This window comes from Mus musculus, chromosome 12 (assembly GCF_000001635.26).
Source record: "Mus musculus strain C57BL/6J chromosome 12, GRCm38.p6 C57BL/6J".
Taxonomy (NCBI): Eukaryota; Metazoa; Chordata; class Mammalia; order Rodentia; family Muridae; genus Mus; species Mus musculus.
The window spans coordinates 36,615,193-36,640,972 of NC_000078.6; the positions used below are offsets into that span (position 1 = coordinate 36,615,193).

The following is a 25,780-nucleotide window of genomic DNA, read 5'->3' on the forward strand; positions in this document are numbered from 1 at the left end:
GGGTGGGACATAGATATCACATTTAGGATTGAATATCTACATATTCTTGTTCTCAGCACCTTAACCAGTCGTGTGTCTTTCTGTTAAATAGCTTCTAGTATAAATAGAAGCTTCTCTCATGAGCGCTGAGAGATGAATTAATCTATGGGTAGAATAAAAAATCATTAGAAGTTGTTTCAATACTGTATCTACTTAGGAGCAAATCAGTAGTTGGTTCTCCACTGGTCCTGTCTAGATTCTTGGCCTAATACTGGTACTGGTATGAATTTCATCTTGTGGAGTGGGGCTAAAATCCAACCAGAATGTAGTTGTTTATACCACTTATTACCAGTGCCACTACTGGAAGCTCATATAAATTTTAAGATGAATACCATACAAAAATATTCTTCAAGCAATGTTCATTGTTTCACTAGACATTTGAAAGTTTAGTAGGAATAGAAATGCTCTTAGAGCATTCATTAGCAACTCCTTATTTACAAAGATCCTGCCTCAGTGTTGGAACAGAGACAAGAATTATTCAGGGTCAGCTGCAGGAATGTTTCAGCAAAGGGCCAGATTAGAACTCCAAAATAAAGCCAGAGGATGTTGGAGAACTGGCAGCAATAATTTAGTTTTTGTTTGTTTGTTTGTTTGGGTGGTTGTTTGTTTGTTTGTTTGTTTGGGTGATTGGGTGGTTGGTTGTTTGGTTGTTTGGTTGGTTACTTTGCTTTGGCAGGGTCTCACATGTATTGTGTAGCTGGAGCTTGCTTTGAATTTGTGGTCCTCCTGAATCTGCCTCTGTGAGGAGCCGCCCTCACATTTGCCATTATAAGATGGCGCTGACAGCTGTGTTCTAAGTAGTAAACATAATCTGCACACGTGCAGGGGCAGTTTTCCCACCATGTGTTCTGCCTTTCTCGTGATGACAACTGGGCCGATGGGCTGCAGCCAATCAGGGAGTAATACGTCCTAGGTGGAGGATAATTCTCCTTAAAAGGGACGGGGTTTTGCCATTCTCTCTCTTGCTTTCTTGTTCTTGTTCTTGTTCTTTTCTTGCTTTCTTGATCTTGCTCTCTTGCTCTCTTGCACTCTTGTACTCTTGCACTCTGGCTCCTGAAGATGTAAGCAATAAAGCTTTTGCCGCAGAAGATTCCGGTTTGTTGCGTCTTTCCTGGCCGAGAACTCGTGTAAGAGTTGGTGCTGAGACCCGGGACGAGAAGACCTGGGACGAGAAAACCTGGGACGAGAAGACCTGGGACGAGAAAACCCGGGACAAGAAAACCTGGGACGGTTACCATCACCGGCGCAAGGAAGATTCCTCATTCCGGAACCAGAACTGCGGGTCACGGTCATAAAGGTTCCCGTAAAACAGACTGTTGAGAAGGATCCAGCCTGGATTCAGAACTCTTCAGCTGGGGAATGGTGGTAATGAAGTGTTCCCGTAAAACAGACTGTTGAGAAGGATTCAACTGCGTGAATTCAGAACTCTTCAGCTGGGGAACAGGGTACCCGTAAGTATAGCTTTACAAGGTAAGTCTGGTCTTGAACTTTCTAACGAAATTCAAGACAGTCTATCAGAAGTAAAGTGGGAAATAGCTTTACAAGGTATGTTTGGCCTTGAACTTTTTCTAGTGTTAGGAGCCTTTTTGTTCCTTTTCACATGTTATCAAGCGGTTAAGGCAGGGCTGAAAATTCTGGATGAAATTCAGGGCAATCTATCAGAAGTAAAGCGGGGAGAGAGAGTAGGAGTAAAGAGGAAATATGGTGCACAGAATAAGTATACAGGCCTTTCCAAGGGTCTTGAACCCAAGGAAAAGTTTAGGTCAGGTAAGAATACCTGGGGAGAGATTGAAAGGAAGGAGAAGGAAAAAGAAAAGAAAAAAGATCAATTAGCGGAGGTTTCTAGGAGAAGGAGCCTATACTCATCACTAGATGAGCTCAAGGAGCCAGTTCTTAATAGTTTTGAATCAGATGAAAAGGCTATTAGGGCCTGGAAGGCGCTCTCCCGAACAGGTGAAGCCACTGGACAACTAACAAAGATCGTCCAGAGACCTCAGGAGTCATTCTCAGATTTTGTGGCCAGAATGACAGAGGCAGCAGAGCGTATTTTTGCAGATTCAGAGCAAGCCGCACCTCTGGTAGAATAGCTTATTTATGAGCAAGCCACGCAGGAATGCAGAGCGGCCATAGCCCCAAGAAAGAACAAAGGTTTACAAGACTGGCTCAGGGTTTGTCGGGAGCTTGGGGGACCTCTCATTATGCGTTACTTCCATTCAGTATGAGAAATTTACTAGGGTAGCTAATTTGTCAAAAAGTCTTTCTCAGTATATGTTACAGAATTGGACGGCTGAATTTGAACAGACCCTTCGGGAATTGAGAATTGCCATCATTCAGGTCAACTCCACGCGCTTGGACCTGTCCCTGATCAAAGGATTACCCAATTGGATCTCCTCAGCATTTTCCTTCTTTAAAGAATGGGTATGGGTGGGATTATTTGGAGATACACTTTGCTGTGGATTAGTGTTGCTTCTTTGGTTGGTCTGTAAGCTTAAGGCCCAAACTAGGAGAGACAAGGTGGTTATTGCCCAGGCGCTTGCAGCTCTAGAACATGGTGCTTCCCCTGATATATGGTTATCTATGCTTAAGCAATAGGTCGCTGGCCACTCAGCTCTTGCACCCCACGAGGCTAGTCTCATTGCACGGGATAGAGTGAGTGTGCTTCAGCAGCCCTAGAGAGTTGCACGGCTAAGCACTGCAGTAGAAGGGCTCTGCGGCATATATGAGCCTATTCTAGGGAGACATGTCATCTTTCAAGAAGGTTGAGTGTCCAAGTGTCCTTCTTCCCAGAAAAAATGACACGGGAGCAGGTCAGGGTTGCTCTGGGTAAAAGCCTGTGAGCCTAAGAGCTAATCCTGTACATGGCTCCTTTACCTGCACACTGGGGATTTGACCTCTATCTCCACTCTCATTAATATGGGTGGCCTATTGCTCTTATTAAAAGAAAAGGGGGATCTGTGAGGAGCCGCCCTCACATTTGCCATTATAAGATGGCGCTGACAGCTGTGTTCTAAGTAGTAAACATAATCTGCACACGTGCAGGGGCAGTTTTCCCACCATGTGTTCTGCCTTTCTCGTGATGACAACTGGGCCGATGGGCTGCAGCCAATCAGGGAGTAATACGTCCTAGGTGGAGGATAATTCTCCTTAAAAGGGATGGGGTTTTGCCATTCTCTCTCTTGCTTTCTTGTTCTTGTTCTTGTTCTTTTCTTGCTTTCTTGCTCTCTTGCTCTCTTGCTCTCTTGCACTCTTGCACTCTTGTACTCTTGCACTCTGGCTCCTGAAGATGTAAGCAATAAAGCTTTTGCCGCAGAAGATTCCGGTTTGTTGCGTCTTTCCTGGCCGGCCGAGAACGCGTGTAAGATGCCTCCTAACTTCTGGAAACGCTATACGATGTCTGAGATATATGCCTTCAAATTGACTGAAAAGTATGTTTAAAGGATAGAGAAAATTATTGACAAGATCCTGTCTTTTCAAAGAAGTCAATTGAATATTCCCTCAAGCAAAAACCATTTCTTTTCAATAGCTTTTACTTTCATATTAACTTTTTTGAGTGTGTCGTTGAAAATAAACACAGAAAGCTTATAATAATATTCACTTATAGAGCAAAATATAGATGACTCAAACTTCTACTTTGTATTCTGAATGAGATTCATTTATAAGTTAGCAGAAACTAGATATCATAAAAAAAAAAAGAGTTTGCATTGTGTGTGTACTCAGTTCTGTCTTCCAAGGGGCCAGGATCTCTTTCAGCAATTACCCTACATCTGACAAAAGGAACTTTGGATTCCTCTTAGTTGTGTTTAATAATTCAGACATCATACTTCAAAGCCTTGTAATATAACCCCAGCCTTTCTGGAAAGCATCAACCTGGTAGGTTTGTACCAGATGCGTCTTTATTAGATTTCACATCTTTTTTTTCCATAGGGCCTTCCCAGAGGAAATTCTATCATGTCCATTTCGTAAAACAAGTGTTTTATATGTATCACTAAATCTCTTAAAAATAGAAATAAGATCATCTTTTCATATCTGGCTTTCTGGAGTTTTGTGTTCAAAAACTTCTATGTAAAAATGTGAACTTATTGTAAATATTAATATTTACTAGTGTTAAAAGTCTGACTGATAGATTTATGGAAATTGGGTAAAATTTGTAAAGGAATTGTACCCAGCTTGGCATTCTCTAATGCCTGTAACATTTAGTGGAGACTCTCATTTCGTTCAACAAAAAGATACCAAGAAACAACAACTCAATCAAGATTAACACTTCTCCTCTGGGTAACATCTAAATAAACCATTCAGGTCTGCTCCCAGGTGTTTGTCAGTTAGCTCTGTCGTTTCTGAAAAGTTTGTTATTTATAATTAATTTAAATAATGGTAACAAAACAGCTCCAACAACAGCAGAACAGAAGCTTTGAGTCAAAGATTTCCTCTATAGCAACTCAATGGGGTTACTAACATAATTCTATCAATGAGAGGTTCATCACAAATCAAATATATGCCATGAAAGACTGGGAACAGCACTTCCTAACTGGACACACTGGTGAATATATGTGTAAATTGTATCCCTTCACTCGTTAAGAGGTCTTTTATAAAACTAGAGTTTCCAGTTTTATACAATGTGTTTTAATCCTTTTCATTCCCCTCCTCAGCCCCCTACAATGGATTCCTAGATCCATATCTCCTTCCCTACCCACACAGCTTTGTGTCCTTATTTTTGGAAAAAGCTTCAAGACCAATTTGTGCTGCCTTAATCTTTTTTGGATATGTGGCTCTCCACTGTATAGTAGCCAATTTAGCAGCAACTACAGTCCTAGAGAAAACTCCCCCACTCCCAGCAGCTAACAATTGCCATTCATTGCACAGACTTGCTTGCTTTTACTCCCCTTTCTATGCTGGGATTTGGCTGGATGTTGGCATGGAGAAGATTTTTACGCATTATCACAACTGTTGTCAGTTCATATGTGAGCTTTCTGTTGTGTCCATATGTTTTCTTTACAAACTCATCCATTGCTTCAGCCTTTTACATTCATTCTACATCTTCCTCTGCACTGATCCCTAAGCTAATCATACCCATTACTCTCAAAGTTATATATCTATTACCTTGGGAAGTTGTGAGACTCTGTTATTCACCATCTAGTCCATCTAGTTCACATATACGCTCCTCAGAGGAGGGGTGAGTAACACATTGATCCGTGAGTATAATGATAAGTTATTGGTGGTTGATTTAATGGGGTGTCCATTTAGATCCATAAACGTAGTGTGTTATCCCCTAACTTCTATATGCTGTTTCCATAGCTTCTTCACCAGATAATGGTACAAATGATTGGTTTCATGTTGTGGGTTGTGACTTAAACCCAATCAGAAAGTCGTTGATTACTGACTTGATGTTCTTGTCACCATCGAACAAGTAGGTGTTTATTACTTAGCTAATCATATTGTAACTTTGAGGATTCATAGGCAGGTATGATTGACCATTTCTTTTCTCCTGTGGTAGCTCGCTCAGCACCTTCTAGTGCTATGAAAGCTAACCAATCGGGATGAAACTCTAGGGCTCTACCAGCTGTAATGAAAGATTAAGCAATGGGGTCTTGCATTCAAGTTCTGGATGAGGACCAAGAGCAATGACTGTGGCTAGTAAAGTTTAGGAGGTTTTGTGGGACCTCACTGGTTCTCACATGTGTTCCAGGAAGCGGGAGTGGGTGGGTTGGGGAGCAGGGCTGGGGTGGGGGTGGGGGAGTATAGGGGACTTTCGGGATAGCATTTGAAATGTAAATGAAGAAAATTATCTAATAAAAAATTGTTTATAAAAAAAGAAAAGAAAAGAAATGTATTGCTAAGTATTTATTACCATGTTCAAGATTTGGTTTCTTACTAAATAGAAATTTAGGAATCAAGAAGGGAACTCTGTATGAGTACAGCAATGCGGGACCTGGAGGGATTGCAGACAGGAATGCTCTTGCCATAGAAGACCTCCGACAATGTTTCTATACCAGCTTCTAAAGCCTGGGTATCGACATTTACAATGTAGAATATAAGGTGGCAGGCTTGAGGGGTCGTTGGCACAAGGAGTTCTGGCAGTGCAGATGTGGGGTGAGATAAGAAACATCAGGCAGCTGGACTTCTGCTGTGAAGATCGTAGTCAGCAGGTCCTAGGCAGTGACCCTAAAACCCCAGAAGTAAAGGAAGATATTTCTTGAATTCACTTTTCTATAAAATCTTTCACAATCATTTTCTTAAGCATAAAACATAGAAAATTCATATTTCAAGCTACATTACTGTTTTTGTATTGTTGTAATTGCATGTAATGAGGAATGATGTTCTTATTTAGCTTATTCCATAAAATTTAGTCTACATCTCCTTCTATAAACTATTCTATATATGTTCATCTAATAGCATACATAAAGCTATACAAATTGCACATTTTCCTTTGTCAATAAAACCAAAATCTTGTTTTGTAATTACAATATTTATGAATTCAATGATAGCTAAACGTTTGTCACCAAATATCTAATAATTCCAAGCAATCTGAAGTGGGCATCCCTCCTTATCTTAACCACGTTAAAGGACAAAATGATTCTCATTGCATTTTCAAATTATGTCGGTGTTGCAATTCAATTTTTAAGTAAAGTTATAGGTGACAGAAGGTGGGCAGAAGAGCACAGTGTGATCTGAGTTGTTGTCAGGAAAGGTCTCTTCCAGAACAGCTTTCTGCATCTGTTAGAGGAGCAGAATTAGGTACAAGTGAAAATGATGTAAACACTTTGGCAGTTGGCTAGAATTTGAGACTTCCAGTGAAGATGGAGAGTCCAAGGTAGGCTCAAAAGACTTGGGCGCAGAACTGATGAGTGTGGAGGGCCACAGGCCAAAGGAGGGGGTGGAGTCTAGAATTGTTCTGTGCTTCTCGCTTGCTTACTGTCTGCACAGTGGTGGTGTCCAGCAGAGGAGTGTCTCACAGACAGGCAGCAGCTCAGTGAGGGAGCTGAAACATGTGTTTTCGTTTAGAATTTAACTAGTACCACTATTAATATAGTTAAACTAGTTTTCCAGAAGACTTGCTTTTAGCTGACTCCTTTGTCTCAGAATCCTATTATTTGCATAAGAGAATAGTCTTACAACTCCCAGATGTCCTTCTAGGTACTCTGTATAACTCTACTTTTATTTCTCTTCTTTTCTGTTTTAACTTTGTTGCCACACGTCAAAATAACCAGAGTAAGCTTAAAACATGCCCTTCTGGTGAGGAGTTGTGGTGCAGGCCTGCGGTCTTTGTATTCTTTGTACTGGAGGGGGGGGGCAGAAGCAGTGGTGCCATCCTGTATTACATAGTGACCTGCAGGACAGCCAAAAGATTGTCATTTTTTTCTCTTGAAGGAAACCAGGAAGGGCGGATGCTCCTCTCTGAAAGGGAGGAGACATCCTCCGTCAAAACCATCAGTGTCTCTTCCCTTTCTAGGGAGCCCCTTGTGATGCACTATTACCACAGTGATTAATTTAAGAACAGGCTAAAGAAGAAGAGTGATACAAAGGAATAAACATTCACTGATAATTTTCTATGCTGCATTGGGCTATCATTTTATTCATTTTGCCTTTTGCAAAATCAAGAAAACATATTGTTTGGTCTTAAATCGAAAGTTTTGGCATATTTGAGGTGTCTCATCAGCTTCTTCAAATTAAATGAAAATTCTATGTTTATAGTTTATATTATTTTAAATATTTACTCATTTTAAATTGTGTTTTTGTATTTGCATGTGTGTATGTGTGTGTGGGTGTGCTTGTGCGTGTGTGCATGCATGCAAACACATGACTACAGTTACATGGGAAGACCAGAGGTATCAGCTTCCCTGAATCTGAGTTTACCCTTACAGGCTCTTGTTGCACTGCCTGTTATTGGTGCTGAGAATTGAACTCAGGTTCTTTGTAAAAGCAGTGCACACTCTTAACTGAGGAGCCAGCTATCTAGTGGGCACTTTCTACATTCTAGTCTTCCCTCATATTTTCATAGTTCTAGACCCTCCTCTTCCCAATTGTTGTTTGTTTGTTTTACATTTTGATTGTTTGGCATGAAGAATGATTTCTTGCTACGAAACCTTAATGGTCTGGTGGAAACAGAAACATTCTGAAATGACCTAGAATGGGATGTTTGTAGAAGCAGAAATTTCATTTTATTGATTCCTTCATAGCACCTGGCTCCTGAGAGAGTCATGCAAAACTACAGTGGTCTCTAGAGGGTAGATGCTGTGTGTGACCAAAACTTCTGTCACCTTGTTCTCAAGTCTAGGGACATGTTTAGATTTTTCTTCCCCCTACTCATACAAGCCACAAAAAAAAAAAAAAAAAAAAAAAAAAAAAAGGAAATGACCTCCTTGGCACAACCCTTTGCAAAAGTTGCCAGTGTCTGTCTGAGATGGGCAATTGGCTACAAAGTGCATGGGTGGATAAAGTTAGCCAAAATCTTGTCTGACTGACATATTGAAATGCAACAACACTGAGTATTGATCCTAAAGCTGTTTTTCAGTCTGAACCTGGCCCAATGTTTTCACGTATTAAACCAAGCATGTTTCTTCTGAGGCTCTAGAAAATATAATTCCATAGCATTTTAGAAAGGAGTGCAGAAAAATCATACAGAATTTAGCTTTGCTGGTGTTTGTTTACTTAAAAATATGAGTTAACCCTAAATATGTTCCTGTGCCACCTGAATTGTCCCCTTCACCCATCCAATCAGACTTCAGGGAGCAGAGCTTTCCACACTAACTGAGATGGAAGACTATTTAATTGATCTGTTTAACTTGGCCATATTTCTGTGCTTCTACTGTACATGCTTAGGAATCAATGTGTGCCAGTGACTAATCCTGTGAGTTCAGCATAGGAGCTCTGTTACCTGTCTCATGTCTGTCAACTTTCAACTAGTATAGATGTGGCAAGGATGTGGTTTCCAGAGTTTGTTTGTACCATTGAAATTAGAAAGTGGTAGATCTATGTAGACTATTTATGGTAGTAGCATCAAGCTCATAGCTTTGGGAAAAAAATCAAAAATGTATATCTAAAACTATGCTGCTTTATGTTCTAATGTAATACAGATTCATTATGAATAATGACATTATTTTTAAAATGTTCAAAACAGGGTCAGTGGTAAATATCAATATATTAGCAAATTAATAAAAAGAAATGTAGACAATATATCCATGTTTTGGTACAAAACCAAGAACAACAACAAACCCTCAAATCAAATCCTTGGTCTTTATCTATCTGAAAAGACTAAGACTACATTCATTAAAATACACTTACAAAATGCACATGTGTCAAAGATCATCTGTTTGATTCACATTCAACATGTAATTTGTGTGTGAAATAAACACTGTACAATTTAATCAGGACTCAACAAGTGTGTGTATAGTTAAAATTCTTGAAATTAAAACATTTTGATTTATTTTATATTCCTCTGGTTCATTCCAGCGTGTGAATGGCAGGACACTGCATCAGCTACTGAGTGAAATCTTCTGCTTGCATCATGACCTTACTCAAGCTTTGTGCATAGACTTGTCTCAACGGAATGGCATAATTATAATTTTAGGTTTACGGGCTAAATTCTGTCTTCTGTTGCCATAGACATAAGTCAATAAGAATTGTTTTAACACAAGGTGAAAATACAACACACACACACACACACACACACACACACACACACACGGCACATGCACATCCAGTCTCATGTCGCCTAGGCAGACTTATGAAGTAGCCAAAGCTGAACCTCTTGATTTAACTATTTCTGTCTCTTATGAGCTAGGATTACAGGAAAATAGCAGCTCCTCTCTAACTTGACATTTCATTCAGTGCTTGCCACGCCATTATGCTTTCTCAAAGTTTATCACAGAGGGAGAATACGGGCATGATGCTGCTGTTTAGAGTACAATTCTCAAGTGCTCTCCAGTGGGATAATGTATCTCTCTAAGGAAAACTATTTAATCTCCCAGGGCTTCTGGCTCACTCTGTAAGATGGACGCCATAACGTCAATCACATGGAACAATCTGAGATGGAATCACTGAAGCATCTTGTATAATTTTTCCTGCTACTCAGAGATTATTGAAGCTATATGGTGTATGTGTGGGGAGTGTTTGTGTGTGCATGTCTGTGTGTGCAGGAACGGGAGCATGTGTATGTGTGTTTGTACGTGCATGTATCAGTGTGTGAACCTCTGTGTGTTCATGTGTGAGCATGTATGTATGTGCATGTGTGTGTGTGTGTGTGTGTGTGTGAGAGAGAGAGTGAGAGAGAGAGAGAGAGAGAGAGAGAGAGAGAGAACACTCCACATGAATCTGGTCTTGGTTAATGTTCATGTGGCCGAGTGTTGGTTACTTGTGGTTCACTTTGATTTCCACATATATTACATATTTACATATTATATAATTATGCAATAAAATTTGCTAAATTAAAATTTTTTAATTAAAAGCAAAAATAGTGTATTATACCAGGAATCTGTAGACTTTTTATAGTCTGTTACATAATCCCATTTTCTCTTCGCTTTCCCTCTTTCTTTTCCTCCAATCCCATTCTTTTTTTTTATTTTCCTCTTAAAAAATATAGTGTAATTCTTAGTGTTCAGGCTAAGCAAAAATGGGCTACCAACTAAAACTGGTCCTGTAGAAGTGTTTGATTGGTTCAATATTATGAATAATTTCATACCTCACAGGTAATTTCCAAATCAACAAATTATGAACAGAGCTTGTCAGTGAGCTGTTCTAATAGGTTTATAGATCTTCTGATAGGTTAACAGATCTTAGGATATGCTCAATCACCCAAAATTTAATTTAGTTTAACTTAAAGGTAAGCTTAACTAAAGCCAAAGAAGCTACCAGCAGCAGGGTTTATTGTCCTAAATGTTCAAATTTTGAATTCATGAAAACTAAAGTGTAAAATTTTATCAATTAAAGAAAATCACAATTCACCATAATGCATATGGGCAAAGTGAGATTTGTGTGGAAGAATAAACAACACTAATTTAGTTTGTTTCTAAAATACATTGTTCATCCTCAGATGCATATACTGGTCAGAAAGTAAAAATTGATTCATGAAAGAAACTAAACCCAATGTATATTTCTTTTTAAATTTAATTCTTTCTGTGAATTTGACATGTAAATATGTTCTCAATGCCATTTCCACTCATCTGGCTCACATTCCAAGTCTCCTCATGTGCACCTATGCCTTCTCCAAATCAATACCCTTCCTTTTTCTACAATATTTATACACACATACACACACAAATAGACACAAGCTACTGAGTCCACTTAGTGTTGCTTGCATGTCCGTATCTTTAAGCACAATACTTCGGGTGGGATGACCTCTCAGGGAGCTGCATTTAGGAGAATGGATTCTTTCTTTCGCTGAAAGCATTAAAGACTGTGCTTCTCTATATAGGGGTTACCCTTGTGAAATGCACACACACACACACACACACATACACACACACACACACACACACACACACACACACACACACGATGGCGCATCACTGGTGCGCTCATTACGCAGGCTTTTTTCTAGAAAAATATGCTGAGATTTCAAGCAACCTCTTCCTCAAGCCTAGAAGATTTAGCAGGCTTTCTGATCTTCTGACTCTTTGGGTGTTTCCATCTCCTCGGCTTTCATAAGCTCTGATCATTAATTGTAAGTAGATATATCAGCTGGAGCTGGCCACCCAGCAGTCAATCCCTATATTCTGACGAGTTGTGGTTCTTCTCCAGTAGCTTCATCTATCGTGAAACCAAATGAAAGGGGTAAGAGCTATATTTATTTTGGGTGAAATGATGAGTATTTAGAATGCAGTTAGAAATTATGTTGGCTTAGGAAAATGGCAATAGGAGGTTCGTTTTTTAGGGTCTGTGATCCTTCAGCAGTGGGTAGTTTGCTAGTTTTACAGTATCACATTACTTCCTATTGATCAGGACATTACACCTTTTTAAAAGTGGGATATGTTTCTAAACAGATTTCTCAAAGGAAGAGATAATAAATTGCTAAGAAACAACTTTTAATGTATTCAAAATCCTTAGCAAATAGAAAGATGTAAATTAAAATGACTGATATTTCATCTTACCTCAGTCAGGATGACTAAGAACCTGAAAACCAATGCAGCTGATTATGAGGAGTAAAGGGCACCCTCATTTACTGTTGGTAGGATTGCAAACTGATGTGGTCACCATGGAAACCAGTCTGCAAGACTCCAAACACACAGGACTCAATATCTACTGTATGTATTCTTGCTCATCCTTTTCTGATCTATGAGTTAGGAAGCAAATTTAACCTAGGTGGTCTTCATTTGATAAAAGGATAATGGCAGTGTGTTATACAATTAGAATCCTGTTCTGCTTTAAAGATAAAAATGAAATCACTTTTTCAGGTAAGTGGATAAGACTGGAAAATATTTTACTGAGTGAGGTAACACAGCTTCAAAGGGTCAAACACATGTTTCTTATTTGTAGATCCTAGCTCCAAATCTTTAGATTTGAGTAGAAAACCTGAAGTAACTACAGAAGCCAGGCAATTAAAAAAGTACCATAAGAAGAGGGGAGAGGGAGCAGAGAGAAAATGCACTAGAGAGATGGATGAGCCACAGGTCCTACGACAAATAAAAAAAACCTGGGGGTAGACTTTAAATGAGGATGGGTAGAGATGATAAGACAGAGTTAGAAGGAGAAAGAAAAGATAAGCCAACACTATAAATGTCTCAAAAAGCTACAGTGAAACATATTATTTTATAAGCTGACTTAAAAATACATATGGTGTGTGTGTGTGTGTGTGTGTGTGTGTGTGTGTGTGTGTTAGTTAGAGAAAAAGACAGAGAGAGAGACACACACACACAGAGACACAGAGACAGGCAGACAGGCAGACAGACAGACTGACACAATTAAACATTGAGAGAGACAGACAGAGGCAGAGAGACAGAGGGAGATGAGAGAGATACAGAGATTGAGTTATGTCACACAGGTTGATAATGCTCCCCTTCAGAGCAATTAGATTGTCTATCAAAAAGCCAGTGTTGACCATGGGAAACCTCCCTTCCAGTTGCTGGTTATAGGAGTCTCAGAGACTCCCAAAACAATAGACACAATTGTAATTGATGCTGGTTGCCTCCAGAACTGGCAGGGAAACTTTTGTGGACAGCTGGATCTGACCTGGAGCTTCTTCCCTAAGGAGTACCTCCCATAGTATGAGAACGTGCTAGGCAAGCTGCTAAGCAAAAGGCAATCAGTGTCCTACCCAGCACAAACTGTGGACCACAACATGGCCACCCCAGCAACCTATTGCTCTTTAATTGGACCCAGTCTACAGTGTTTTCAGGTATATAAAAATTTTTATATACCACAGAGTTTTAAAGAGTTACCAGTTATGCTACCTTCTGCAGACAAATCCCATTCAGAGGTGAAGGCATGTTTTGTTTTTCATGTGTTTCATTAAAGTGTGATTGAACTTGAACATTCACTTGAGCTTTGTTCTGTTTTGTTTTATTTATAGTTTATTTATATTTCATGTGCATTTTTAGCCAATGTGTCAAACACCCAATATATTTGAAATGATTTTAAAAATGTGTTTTTAACTTTAAACTTAGAGTAATCTTATTAACTAAAGGAAAAATTATACTATGATTTCTTTGAATCTTTAAAGAGAAATTCAGTATTTTTATTATGTGCTAACCTTATTTTGATCATATTTCAATTCTAATATTGCTAGTATATAAGCATTTGTTTAAATAGTAAAAATAATGAGTATAGTATAACTTCTTTTAAACAATTCTGTTGATGTTTCAAATTCACTGTAAGGAAGGTAGTGGAGTTGTCTCAAAGACCCCATTTAACATGTGTATATTCTTTCCACCTCACACCAGTCAGAATGTCTAAGATCAAAAATTCAGGTGACAGCAGATGCTGGCGAGGATGTGGAGAAAGAGGAACATTCCTCCATTGTTGGTGGGATTGCAGGCTTGTACAACCTCTCTGGAAATCCGTCTGGTGGTTCCTCAGAAAATTGGACATAGTACTACCGGAGGATCCAGCATACCTCTCCTGGGCATATATCCAGAAGATGCCCCAACTGGTAATAAGAACACATGCTCCACTATGTTCATAGCAGCCTTATTTATAATAGCCATAAGCTGGAAAGAACCCAGATGCCCCTCAACAGAGGAATGGATACAGAAAATGTGGTACATCTACACAATGGAGTACTACTCAGCTATTAAAAAGAATGAATTTATGAAATTCCTAGCCAAATGGATGGACCTGGAGGGCATCATCCTGAGTGAGGTAACACATTCACAAAGGAACTCACACAATATGTACTCACTGATAAGTGGATATTAGCCCAAAACCTAGGATACCCAAGATATAAGATACAATTTCCTAAACACATGAAACTCAAGAAAAATGAAGACTGAAGTGTGGACACTATGCCCCTCCTTAGAAGTGGGAACAAAACACCCTTGGAAGGAGTTACAGAGACAAAGTTTGGAGCTGAGATGAAAGGATGGACCATGTAGAGACTGCCTTATCCAGGGATCCACCCCATAATCTGCATCCAAACGCTGACACCATTGCATACACTAGCAAGATTTTATCGAAAGGACCCAGATGTAGCTGTCTCTTGTGAGACTATGCCGGGGCCTAGCAAACACAGAAGTGGATGCCCACAGTCAGCTAATGGATGGATCACAGGGCTCCCAATGGAGGAGCTAGAGAAAGTACCCAAGGAGCTAAAGGGATCTGCAACCCTATAGGTGGATCAACATTATGAACTAACCAGTACCCCGGAGCTCTTGACTCTAGCTGCATATGTATCAAAGGATGGCCTAGTCGGCCATCACTGGAAAGAGAGGCCCATTGGACACACAAACTTTATATGCCCCAGAACAGGGGAACGCCAGGGCCAAAAAGGGGGAGTGGGCGGGTAGGGGAGTGGGGGTGGGTGGGTATGGGGGACTTTTGGTATAGCATTGGAAATGTAAATGAGCTAAATACCTAATAAAAAATGGAAAGAAAAAAAAAAGAATAATTATGGATAACTTGAGGCTTTTAAAATTTATATAAAAATTATAGGGTTTTCCATTTAAAAATTCATTTATAATATAATATAATTTAAAGTCTTCTGTAAAATGTATTCTATTCAATATAATCAATATAAACATTTAACCTACATCACCTAATGTTATTTTTTTCTGTTATTTCACAATATTTTAATTGGTAATTTCTCTATTTGCTTTTACATAAAATGTTACACTTAGTGGACTCACATTTTTGTGATATTTTCTATTAGATTTAAGAGCACAGCATATTTTTCATTAGTTAATTTATTACCCAATAGAGTCATTCCCTGTTTGTGGTGACGTTGATGGTGTTGGTGGACTGAGGAGCACAGCACATGTTATGCAGTTTTCTCTTAGCTTACACTGTCTTCCACATTTTGGCTTTGTGGGGTTTAAATATTGGAAATATCACAGAATACTTAAATATTGATTTCTTTCTCCCAAATAAATCACAGTATAGTTAAATATATTTGTTAAATGATGAATACTGTATACCATTACAGGAGACATAGTGTATGTTGCCTTTAGTATTCAGGAAACACAGCCTAAAGGAGTCTACTTAACCCAGATGGCATTGAAAAACATTTATCTAAAGCCCAAACAATAAATACACAATAGTAAACTGAGGCTTAGAGCTTATAGCTTAGAAATGGAATGGGAGATCACTAATAACCTAATTCTTACCAAAATTTCTAACCATTTCCCCTTTATGTCTGTCTCAACATTTCAGAAACCATCGATAAAGTTTTGTGCATTTCTGGGTGTTTTAAATGTAATTATTTTTTACATTTTAACTTCATAGCATTATAGTTTTTGTTGTCTGTCATTATCTTATTTGACTCTTATCTGGAGTGTTTTGAAGTATATTTATGTATTATGCAAATTTTGTGTTGAGTTTACTATATCAGACTCTAGGTCAGGTATTTGAATCTCTTTTCACGTGGTTATACTTTGTAGTGTATTCTTGTTTTCCAATAATGTTTATTTCATTTTGACAAGAGTGGCAATACCTCATAGATCTAATTACAGATGCCCACGGGTTTATCTACATCTCTTTTCTCTTCCTATTATCTTTCCCTTCCCTGCCTTCTTATCTCTCCTTGTCCTTTGTTGTTATTTTCTTCCTCTTCCTCTTCCTCTTCCTCCTCCTCTTCCTCTTCCTTCTCTTCCTCCTCCTCTTCCTCTCCCTCCTCCTCCTCATTTTCCTCCTCCTAGATAAGCTCTCAAATATTTAATCAAGCCTCAAACTTCCTGTGAGCCAAAGATGCTTTAGAACTTTTGATCTTCTTGCTTCTACCTCAAAATTCTACAATTATAGACCTAAGCTACCATGTTTGGGATTTTGGGATTTATGCAATTCTGAGAATATACCCAGGGCTTAATGCATGCTAAACAAACACTCTACCAGTTTAGCTATATCCTCAGTCCCCAGATCTAGTCAAGAAATACTTTCTCTTCAAACTTTATAGGTGAGCATTCTGTATCATTGTGTCTGACTATCCTTTTCTCTAAGGCACTCATGAGAATCACACCTGATAGTCAGTACATTTTGTCACTATTTCCCTTTGTAGTCTTACATATTTATATGTTTTCCATAACTTTATGCAGTTGAGATCACCTGGCTGAAGCCCTGTGCCCCACTGTTGCTGGCAATAGAGCCATTCTCATTTATAATCGGTCCTGCAACAGATGGCACCTAATGTGGGGCAACAGTACTATGTGATGTCTTCCTACATATTGTTCTTTGTTAAATGACTACCATCAAGGTATTTAACATACCTATCTCCTGACACTGGTCCCTTTAGCTTCCATCTATGAAAGAACTTTTATAGTCTACTCTGAACTGAGTGGGAGTATAAAAATAACCATGCACCTTTAGTCACTATATTGAGTTACAAGAGCAGCTTCATCTTGTAACAACTTTGCACTTTCAACTACCAGGCACCTTTCCCCTGTGCCTTAGCTCCTGGAAATTACCTCTTACTTCACTCATAGTTTGTAAAGTTACATATTTTTGTTGTTGTTGATTAGGCTCTGTGTGTAGGTAAGATGAGACATTTAATGTCTTCCATTGCCTGACTTATTTCATCTGCTGCTATTGGATATGAAATGACCTGAAAAGGTCATGAGGTGAAGGCTTTCTTGCTGTGCCCTCCTGCCATGACTTCACACAGGCCAAACAACCATGGAACAAAAATTACAAAACTGTGAAAACAACAGCAAACCACAACCAAAACCTATCTTCCTGACTTGGTTAGTTATCTCATTAATTTTGTTGTACTGTAGGGAAGCAGACTCAAACTGTGTCTTCTTTATTGAACCACATTGCTACTGATTGTAGATGGAACTTCCCTCTTTCCTAGCAGAATTACTCTGTTTCACAGTTTCATTATATCCCCCATCAATCACTGGATTCTCTTCCTGTTTCTATACCTCAACTATTATGACTAGTGCTACCATGGGTCGACAGATGTGTTTTCAAGATTATAATTCCATTTCTTTTGACATATAATTAAAAAGTAAAATTGCTGTATTAGTTAGCTCTAGTCTTAATTTTGGGGTGCATTTCTGTACTGTTGGCAATAATGTTTGTTCCAAGGCACATTTTTTTTAAAACACAATAGAAGAGTTCACTTTTCTTCATGTTCTTTACAAAATTGTCATCTTTCATCATGTTGGTCTTTGAATCTGTACAATGTGTGTTGGTAATTCGTTAATGTTGAGCACATTTTTATATAAACTCTGGCTGTTGAATGTCTTTCTGTATGAAATGTATCATCATTGAGTCCTTTGAACATTTTTTATTATTTTATTTATTTATATTTCAAATGTTATCCCTCTTCCCAGTAGCCTCTCTATGAGCCTCCCACCCCATCCTCCTTCCCCTTTGCCTCTAAGAGGGTGCTTATCCACCTACCCACTCCCACCTCACCCCTCTAGCATCCCCCTTCTCTGGTGCATCAAGCTTCCATAGGACCAAGCACATTCCTTCCCATTGAGGCCAGACAAGACAGTCCTCTGATACATATTTACCAGAGACCACAGATCAGACCATGTATGCTCTTTGGTTTGTGGTTTGGTCCCCAGCAACTCTGAGGAGTCTGTTTAGTTTGTATTGTTGTTCTTCCTATGGGGTTGCAGTCCCCTTCAGCTCCTTCAGCCCTTACCCTAATTCTTCCATAGTTGTTCCTGAGCTCAGTCCAATGGTTGACTGTATCTGCATCTGTCTCAGTCAGGTTCTGATAGATCCTCTCAGAGGGCAGTCATGCCATGCTTCTGTCTGCAAGCACAACATAGCATCAGTAATAATGTTAGGGTTTTATGCCTCCTCATAGAATGGATCCCCACTTGGGCCAGTCTCTGAATGGCCTTTCCTTCAGCCTCTGCTCCATTTTGTCCCAACATTTCCTTTAGACAGGAACAGTTCTGGGTCAAAAATTTTGAGATGGGTGGTTGGTCTCATCCCTCAACTGGGGCGCATCTACTATTGTCTATCTACTGGACATGGTCTCTTTAGGTTCCATCTCTCCTCTGTTGGACATTTTTGGGCCTAGGAGCCTCTCACATCACTGGTGTCTGGAGCTTTCTAGAGGATCCCTGTTCCTGTCTCCCACCCTACACTGTTGCACATTTCTATTCATTCTCCTGGCCCTCCGGGCTTTCTCTCCTGTCTCCCCCATATCTAATCCTGCCCCCCTTTTTCTTCCTCCTCTCCTCTGCCACCCTCTGCCTCCTCTGATTATTTTGTTCCCCCTTCTAAATAGGATTGAAGCATGCACACTTGGGCCTTCCTTCTTGTTAGGCTTCATATGAACTGTGAGTTATATCATGCATAATCTGAACATTTTGGCTAATATCCACTTATCATTCTTACACATGGCTAAGTATTATTTTTCTGATACCATTGAATGAAAGAACTATTTTTCTTCAATGTGTGTTCCTAGCATTCTTGTGGAAGACCAAATAATGGTGAATGCATATTACTTCTGATTTATTTGGTCTAACCGATCTGTATTCCTGCTGTTCTGCCAATTGCTCTACTGTTTTAAATACTGCAGACTTGTAATGATTGAAATGTGTGGTGCCTCTGGAGCTGTTCCTTTTGGTCAAGGCCACTCTGACCACTAAGGGAATTATGTGGCTTTATATAAATTATAAGATTTTCTTTTTCACTTAGAACTGTCGTTTGAATTAGGTTCATGTCATGTTAAATCTTTACATAATTGTGGGTAGTGTAGACACTTAGAAACTACTCTTCCATCCCATGGACAGGGGATTCCTTTCATTTATACTATCTTAAATTATTTCATCAGTGTTTTATACTGCTTAATGTACAAATAATTCATCTTCTTGGCTATATTTATTGCTATCTTTTGTTGTTATTTATTTGTTTGTTTTTGAAACAGTGATATATTATGAATATCTGGATATCTAGAACTCACTATGTAGACAGGTTTGCCTTGAACAGATATCCTCCTGCCTCTGCCTCTCCACTACTATAATTAAAGATATGCCTCACCACACCTGGCTACTATCTTTTTTTGTTGTTTTTTTTTTTTCATTAAATATTTTCTTCATTTACATATCCAGTGCTATCTCAAAAGTCCCCCATACCTTCCCCCCCACTCCCCTACCCACCCACTCCAACTTATTGGCCCTGGTGTTCCCCTGTAAGGAGGCATATAAAGTTTGCAAGACCAATGGGCGTCTCTTTCCAATGATGGCCGACTAGGCCATCTTCTGATACATATGTAGCTAGAGACAAGAGCTCTAGGGGGTACTGGTTAGTTCATATTGTTGTTCCACCTATAGGGTTGAAGACCCCTTTAGCTCCTTGGGTACTTTCTCTAGCTCCTCCATTGGGGGCTCTGTGATCCATTAAATAGCTGACTGTGAGCATCCACTTTTGTGTTTGCTAGGCCCCGGCATAGCCTCACAAGAGACAGCTATATTAGGATCCTTTCAGCAAAATGTTGCTGGTGTATGCAATGGTGTCAGCGTTTGGAGGCTGATTATGGGATGGATCCCTGGATATGGCAGTCTCTAGAGGGTCCATCCTTTCATCTCAATTCCAAACTTTGTCTCTGTAACTCCTTCCATGGGTGGTTTGTTCCCAATTCTAAGTAGGGGTGAAGTGTCCACACTTTGGTCTTCGTTCTTCTTGAGTTTCATTTGTTTTGCAAATTGTATCTTGTATCTTGGGTGTTCTAAGTTTCTGGGCTAATGTTCACTTATCAGTGAGTACATATCATGTGAGTTCTTTTGTGATTGGGTTACCTCACTCAGGATGATGCCCTCCAGGTCCATCCATTTGGCTAGGAATTTCATAAATTCATTCTTTTTAATAGCTGAGTAGTACTCCATTGTGTAAATGTACCACATTTTCTGTATCCATTCCACTGTTGAGGAGCATCTGGGTTCTTTCCAGCTTCTGGCTATTATAAATAAGGCTGCTATGAACATAGTGGACCATGTGTCCTTCTTACCAGTTGGAACATCTTCTGGATATATGCCCAGGAGAGGTATTGCTGGATCCTCTGGTAGTACTATGTCCAATTTTCTGTGGAACCACCAGACTGATTTCCAGAGTGGTTGTACAAGCTTGCAATCCCACCAAAAATGGAGGAGTGTTGCTCTTTCTCCACATCCTCGCCAGCATCTGTTGTCATCTGAATTTTTGATCTTAGCCATTCTGACTGGTGTGCGGTGGAATCTCAGGGTTGTTTTGATTTGCATTTCCCTGATGATTCAGGATGCTGAACATCTTTTCAGGTGCTACTCAGCCATTCTGTATTCCTCAAGTGAGAATTCTTTGTTTAGCTCTAGCCCCATTTTTTAATGGGGTTATTTGATTTTCTGGAGTCTACCTTCTTGAGTTCTTTATACATATTGGCTATTCGTCCCCTATCTGATTTAGGATAGGTAAAGATCCTTTCCCAATCTGTTGGTGGCCTTTTTGTCTTATTGATGGTGTCTTTTGTCTTACAAAAGCTTTGCAATTTTATGAGGTCCCATTTGTCAATTCTAGATCTTACAGCACAAGCCATTGCTGTTCTACTCAGGAATTTTCCCCCTGTGTCCATATCTTCCAGGCTTTTCCCCACTTTCTCCTCTATAAGTTTCACTGTCTCTGGTTTTATGTGGAGTTCCTTGATCCACGTAGATTTGACCTTAGTACAAGGAAATAGGAATGGATCAATTCGCATTCTTCTACATGATAACCACCAGTTGTGCCAGCACCATTTGTTGAAAATGCTGTCCTTTTTCCACTGGATGGTTTTAGCTCCCTTGTTGAAGATCAACTGACCATAGGTGTGAGGGTTCATTTCTGGGTCTTCAATTCTATTCCATTGTTCTACTTGTCTGTCACTATACCAGTACCATGCAGTTTTTACCACAATTGCTCTGTAGTACAGCTTTAAGTCAGGCATGGTGATTCCACCAGAGGTTTTTTTTTTTTTTATCCTTGAGAAGAGTTTTTGCTGTCCTAGATATTTTGTTATTCCAGATGAATCTGCCGATTGCCCTTTCTAATTCGTTGAAGAATTGAGTTGGAATTTTGATGGGGATTGCATTGAATCTTTGGATTGCTTTTTGCAAGATAGCCATTTTTCCTATATTGATCCTGCCAATCCATGAGCATGGGAGATCTTTCCATCTTCTGAGATATTCTTTAATTTCTTTCTTCAGAGACTTGAAGTTCTTATCATACAGATCTTTCACTTCCTTAGTTAGAGTCACACCGAGGTATTTTATAATATTTGTGGCTATTATGAAGGGTATTGTTTCCCTAATTTCTTTCTCATCCTCTTTATCTTTTGTGTAGAGAAAGGCCATTGACTTGTTTGAGTTAATTTTATATCCAGCTACTTCACTGAAGCTGTTTATCAGGTTTAGGAGTTCTCTGGTGGAATTTTTAGGGTCACTTATATATACTATCATATCATCTGCAAAAAGTGATATTTTGACGTCTTCCTTTCCAATTTGTATCCCCTTGATCTCCTTTTGTTGTCGAATTGCTCTGTCCAGGACTTCAAATACTATGTTCAATAGATATGGAGAAAGTGGGCAACCTTGTCTAGTCCCTGATTTTAGTGGGATTGCTTCCAGCTTCTCACCATTTACCTTGATGTTGGCTACGTGTTTGCTGTAGATTGCTTTTATCATGTTTAGGTATGGGCCTTGAATTCCTGATCTTTCCAAAACTTTTATCATGAATGGGTGTTGGATTTTGTCAAATGCTTTCTCAGCATCTAATGAGATGATCATGTGGTTTTGGCTTTGAGTTTGTTTATATAGTGGATTACCTTGATGGATCTCCATATATTAAACCATCTCTGCATCCCTAGAATGAATCCTACTTGGTCTGGATGGATGATTGTTTTGATGTGTTCTTGGATTCAGTTAGCAGGAAGTTTATTGAGTATTTTTGCACCGATATTCATAAGGGAAATTGGTCTGAAGTTCTTCTCTATCTTTGTTGGGTCTTTCTGTGGTTTAGGTATCAAAGTAATTGTGGCTTCATAGAATGAATTGGGTAGAGTACCTTCTGCTTCTATTTTGTGGAATAGTTTGTGAGGAACTGGAATTAGATCTTCTTTGAAGGTCTGATAGAACTCTGCACTAAACCCATCTGGTCCTGGGGTTTTTTTGGTTGGGAGACTACTAATGACTGCTTCTATTTCTTTTTTTTTTTTAAATATTTTTTATTTTTACGTATTTTCCTCAATTACATTTAGAATGCTATCCCAAAAGTTCCCCATAACCTCCCTCCCACTTCCCTACCCACCCATTCACATTTTTTGGCCCTGGCATTCCCCTGTACTGGGGCATATAAAGTTTGCATGTCCAATGGGCCTCTCTTTCCAGTGATGGCCGACTAGTCCATCTTTTGATATATATGCAGCTAGAGTTCTTTAGGGGATATAGGACTGTTTAGATCATTAACCTGATCTTGATTTAAATTTGTTACCTGTTATCTGTCTAGAAATTCATACATTTCATCCAGGTTTTCCAGTTTTGTTGAGTATAGCCTTTTGTTGAAGGATCTGATGGTGTTTTGGATTTCTTCAGGATCTGTTGTTATGTCTCCCTTTTCATTTCTGATTTTGTTAATTAGGATGCTTTCCCTGTGCCCTCTATTGAGTTTGGCTAAGGGTTTATCTATCTTGTTGATTTTCTCAAAGAACCAGTTCCTCGTTTGGTTGATTCTTTGAATAGTTCTTCTTGTTTCCACTTGGTTGATTTCGTCCCTGAGTTTGATTATTTCCTGCCATCTACTCCTCTTGGGTCAATTTGCTTCCTTTTGTTCTAGAGCTTTTAAGTGTGTTGTCAAGCTGCTAGTGTGTGCTCTCTCTAGTTTCTTTTTGGAGACAGTCAGAGCTATGAGTTTTCCTCTTAGAAATGCTTTCATTGTGTCCCGTAAGTTTGGGTATGTTTTGGCTTCATTTTCATTAAACTCTAAAATGTCTTTAATTTCTTTCTTTTCTCCTTCCTTGACCAAGGTATCATTGAGAAGAGTATTGTTCAGTTTCCATGTGAATGTTGGCTTTCTATTAATTATGTTGTTATTGAAGATCAGCCTTTGTCCATGGTGATCTGATAGGATGCATGGCACAATTTCAATATTTTTGTATCTGTTGATGCCTGTTTTGTGGCCAATTATATAGCCAATTATATAGCCAATTTTGGAGAAGGTAACATGAGGTGCTAAGAAGAAGGTATATCCTTTTGTTTTAGGATAAAATGTGTAGATATTTGTTAAATCCATTTCTTTCATAACTTCTGTTAGTTATACTGTGTCTCTGTTTAGATTCTGTTTCCATGATCTGTCTATTGATGAAAGTGGTGTGTTGAAGTCTCCCACTATTATTATGTGATGTGCAATGTGTGATTTGAGCTTTACTAAAATTTCTTTAATGAATGTGACTGTCCTTGCATTTGGAGCATAGATATTCAGAATTGAGAGTTCCTCTTGGAGGATTTTATCTTGATGAGTATGAAGTGTCCCTCCTTGCCTTTTTTGATAACTTTGGGTTGGAAGTCGATTTTATTAGATATTAGAATGGCTATTCCAGCTTGTTTCTTCAGACCATTTGCTTGGAAAATTGTTTTCCAGCCTTTCATTCTGATGTAGTGTCTGTCTTTTCCCCTGGATTTCCTGTAAGCAGCAAAATTTTGGGTCCTGTTTGTGTAGCCAGTCTGTTAGTCTATGTCTTTTTATTGGAGAATTGAGTCCATTGATATTAAGAGATATTAAGGAAAAGTAATTGTTGCTTCCTTTTATTTTTGTTGTTAGAGTTGGCATTATTTTCTTGTGGCTGTCTTCTTTTAGGTTTTTTGAAGGATTAATTTCTTGCTCTATCTGGGATGTGGTTTCCCTCCTTGTATTGGTTTTTTTTTTTTTTTCTGTTATTATCCTTTGAACGGGTGGATTCATGGAAAGATAATGTGTGAATTTGGTTTTGTCATGTAATACTTTGGTTTCTCCATGTATGGTAATTGAAAGTTTGGCTGGCATTTGTGTTCTCTTAGTGTCTGTATAACATCTGTCCAGGATCTTCTGGCTTTCATAGTCTCTGGTGAAAAGTCTGGTGTAATTCTGATAGGCTTGCCTCTATATGTTACTTGACCTTTTTCCCTTACTGCTTTTAATATTCTATCTTTATTTAGCATATATTTTGTTCTGATTATTATGTGTCGGGAGGAATTTCTTTTCTGGTCCTGTCAATTTGGAGTTCTGTAGGCTTCTTGTATGTTCATGGGCATCTCTTTCTTTAAGTTTGGGAAGTTTTCTTCTATAATCTTTTTGAAGATATTTGTTGGCCCTTTAGGTTGAAAATCTTCATTCTCTTCTACTCCTATTATCTGTAGGTTTGGTCTTCTCATTGTGTCCTGGATTTCCTGTATGTTTTGAGTTAGTATCTTTTTGCGTTTTGTATTTCCTTTGATTGTTGTGCAGATGTTGTCTATGGAATCTTCTGTACCTGAGATTCTCTCTTCAATCTCTTGTATTTGTTGCTAATGCTTGCATCTATGGTTCCAGATTTCTTTCCTAGGGTTTCTTTCTCCAGTGTTGCCTCACTTTGGGTTTTCTTTATGGTGTCTACTTCTCTTTTTAAGTCTAGTATGGTTTTGTTCATTTCCATCATTTGTTTGGATGTGCCTGGCTACTATTTTATGTTATTTTGTAGTTTATGGAAATAAAGGTGATCTTGTATAGTTTGTTACCCACAACTGAAAGAACTTATTGAACGTATTTTTCCAACACTTTTTAAATTAAATATTTTCTTTATATACATTTCAAATTTCAAATGCTATCCCAAAAGTTCCATGTACCATCCCCACCCCACCACTCCCCGCCCTGCTCTCCTACCCACCCACTCCTGCTTCTTTCCCTGGTATTCCCCTGTACTGGGGCATATGAAGTTTGCAATATCAAAGGTCCTCTCTTCCCAGTGATAGCTGACTAGGCCATCTTCTGCTACATATGCAGCTAGAGACTTGAGCTCTGGGGGTACTGGTTAGTTCATATTGTTGTTCCACCTATAGGGTTGCAGACCCCTTCAGCTCCTTGGGTGCTTTCTATAGCCTCTCCATTGAGACCTTGTGTTCCATCTTATAGTTGACTGTGAGCATCTACTTCTGTATTTGCATGGCACTGACATAGTCTCATC

At 39.0% G+C, this 25,780-nt stretch overlaps 1 protein-coding gene across 6 annotated transcripts in view; it reads left to right on the forward strand.

Annotated features, from left to right (window-relative positions):
- Crppa (CDP-L-ribitol pyrophosphorylase A) overlaps positions 1-25,780 on the forward strand; it is a 308,929-nt gene that overhangs the window by 234,618 nt on the left and 48,531 nt on the right. For 2 of the 6 annotated variants that reach the window (XM_011243910.2, XM_011243907.3), the window contains exon 10: positions 12,204-12,840. The exons of 3 other annotated variants lie outside the window; for them this stretch is intronic. In XM_011243910.2, the coding sequence (XP_011242212.1) occupies positions 12,204-12,359 (156 nt within the window). In that variant the 3' untranslated portion in view covers positions 12,360-12,840. Of the gene's footprint in view, positions 1-12,127; positions 12,841-25,780 lie in introns of those variants that run through there. One more of the 6 variants, XM_011243909.3, reaches the window with a different exon arrangement.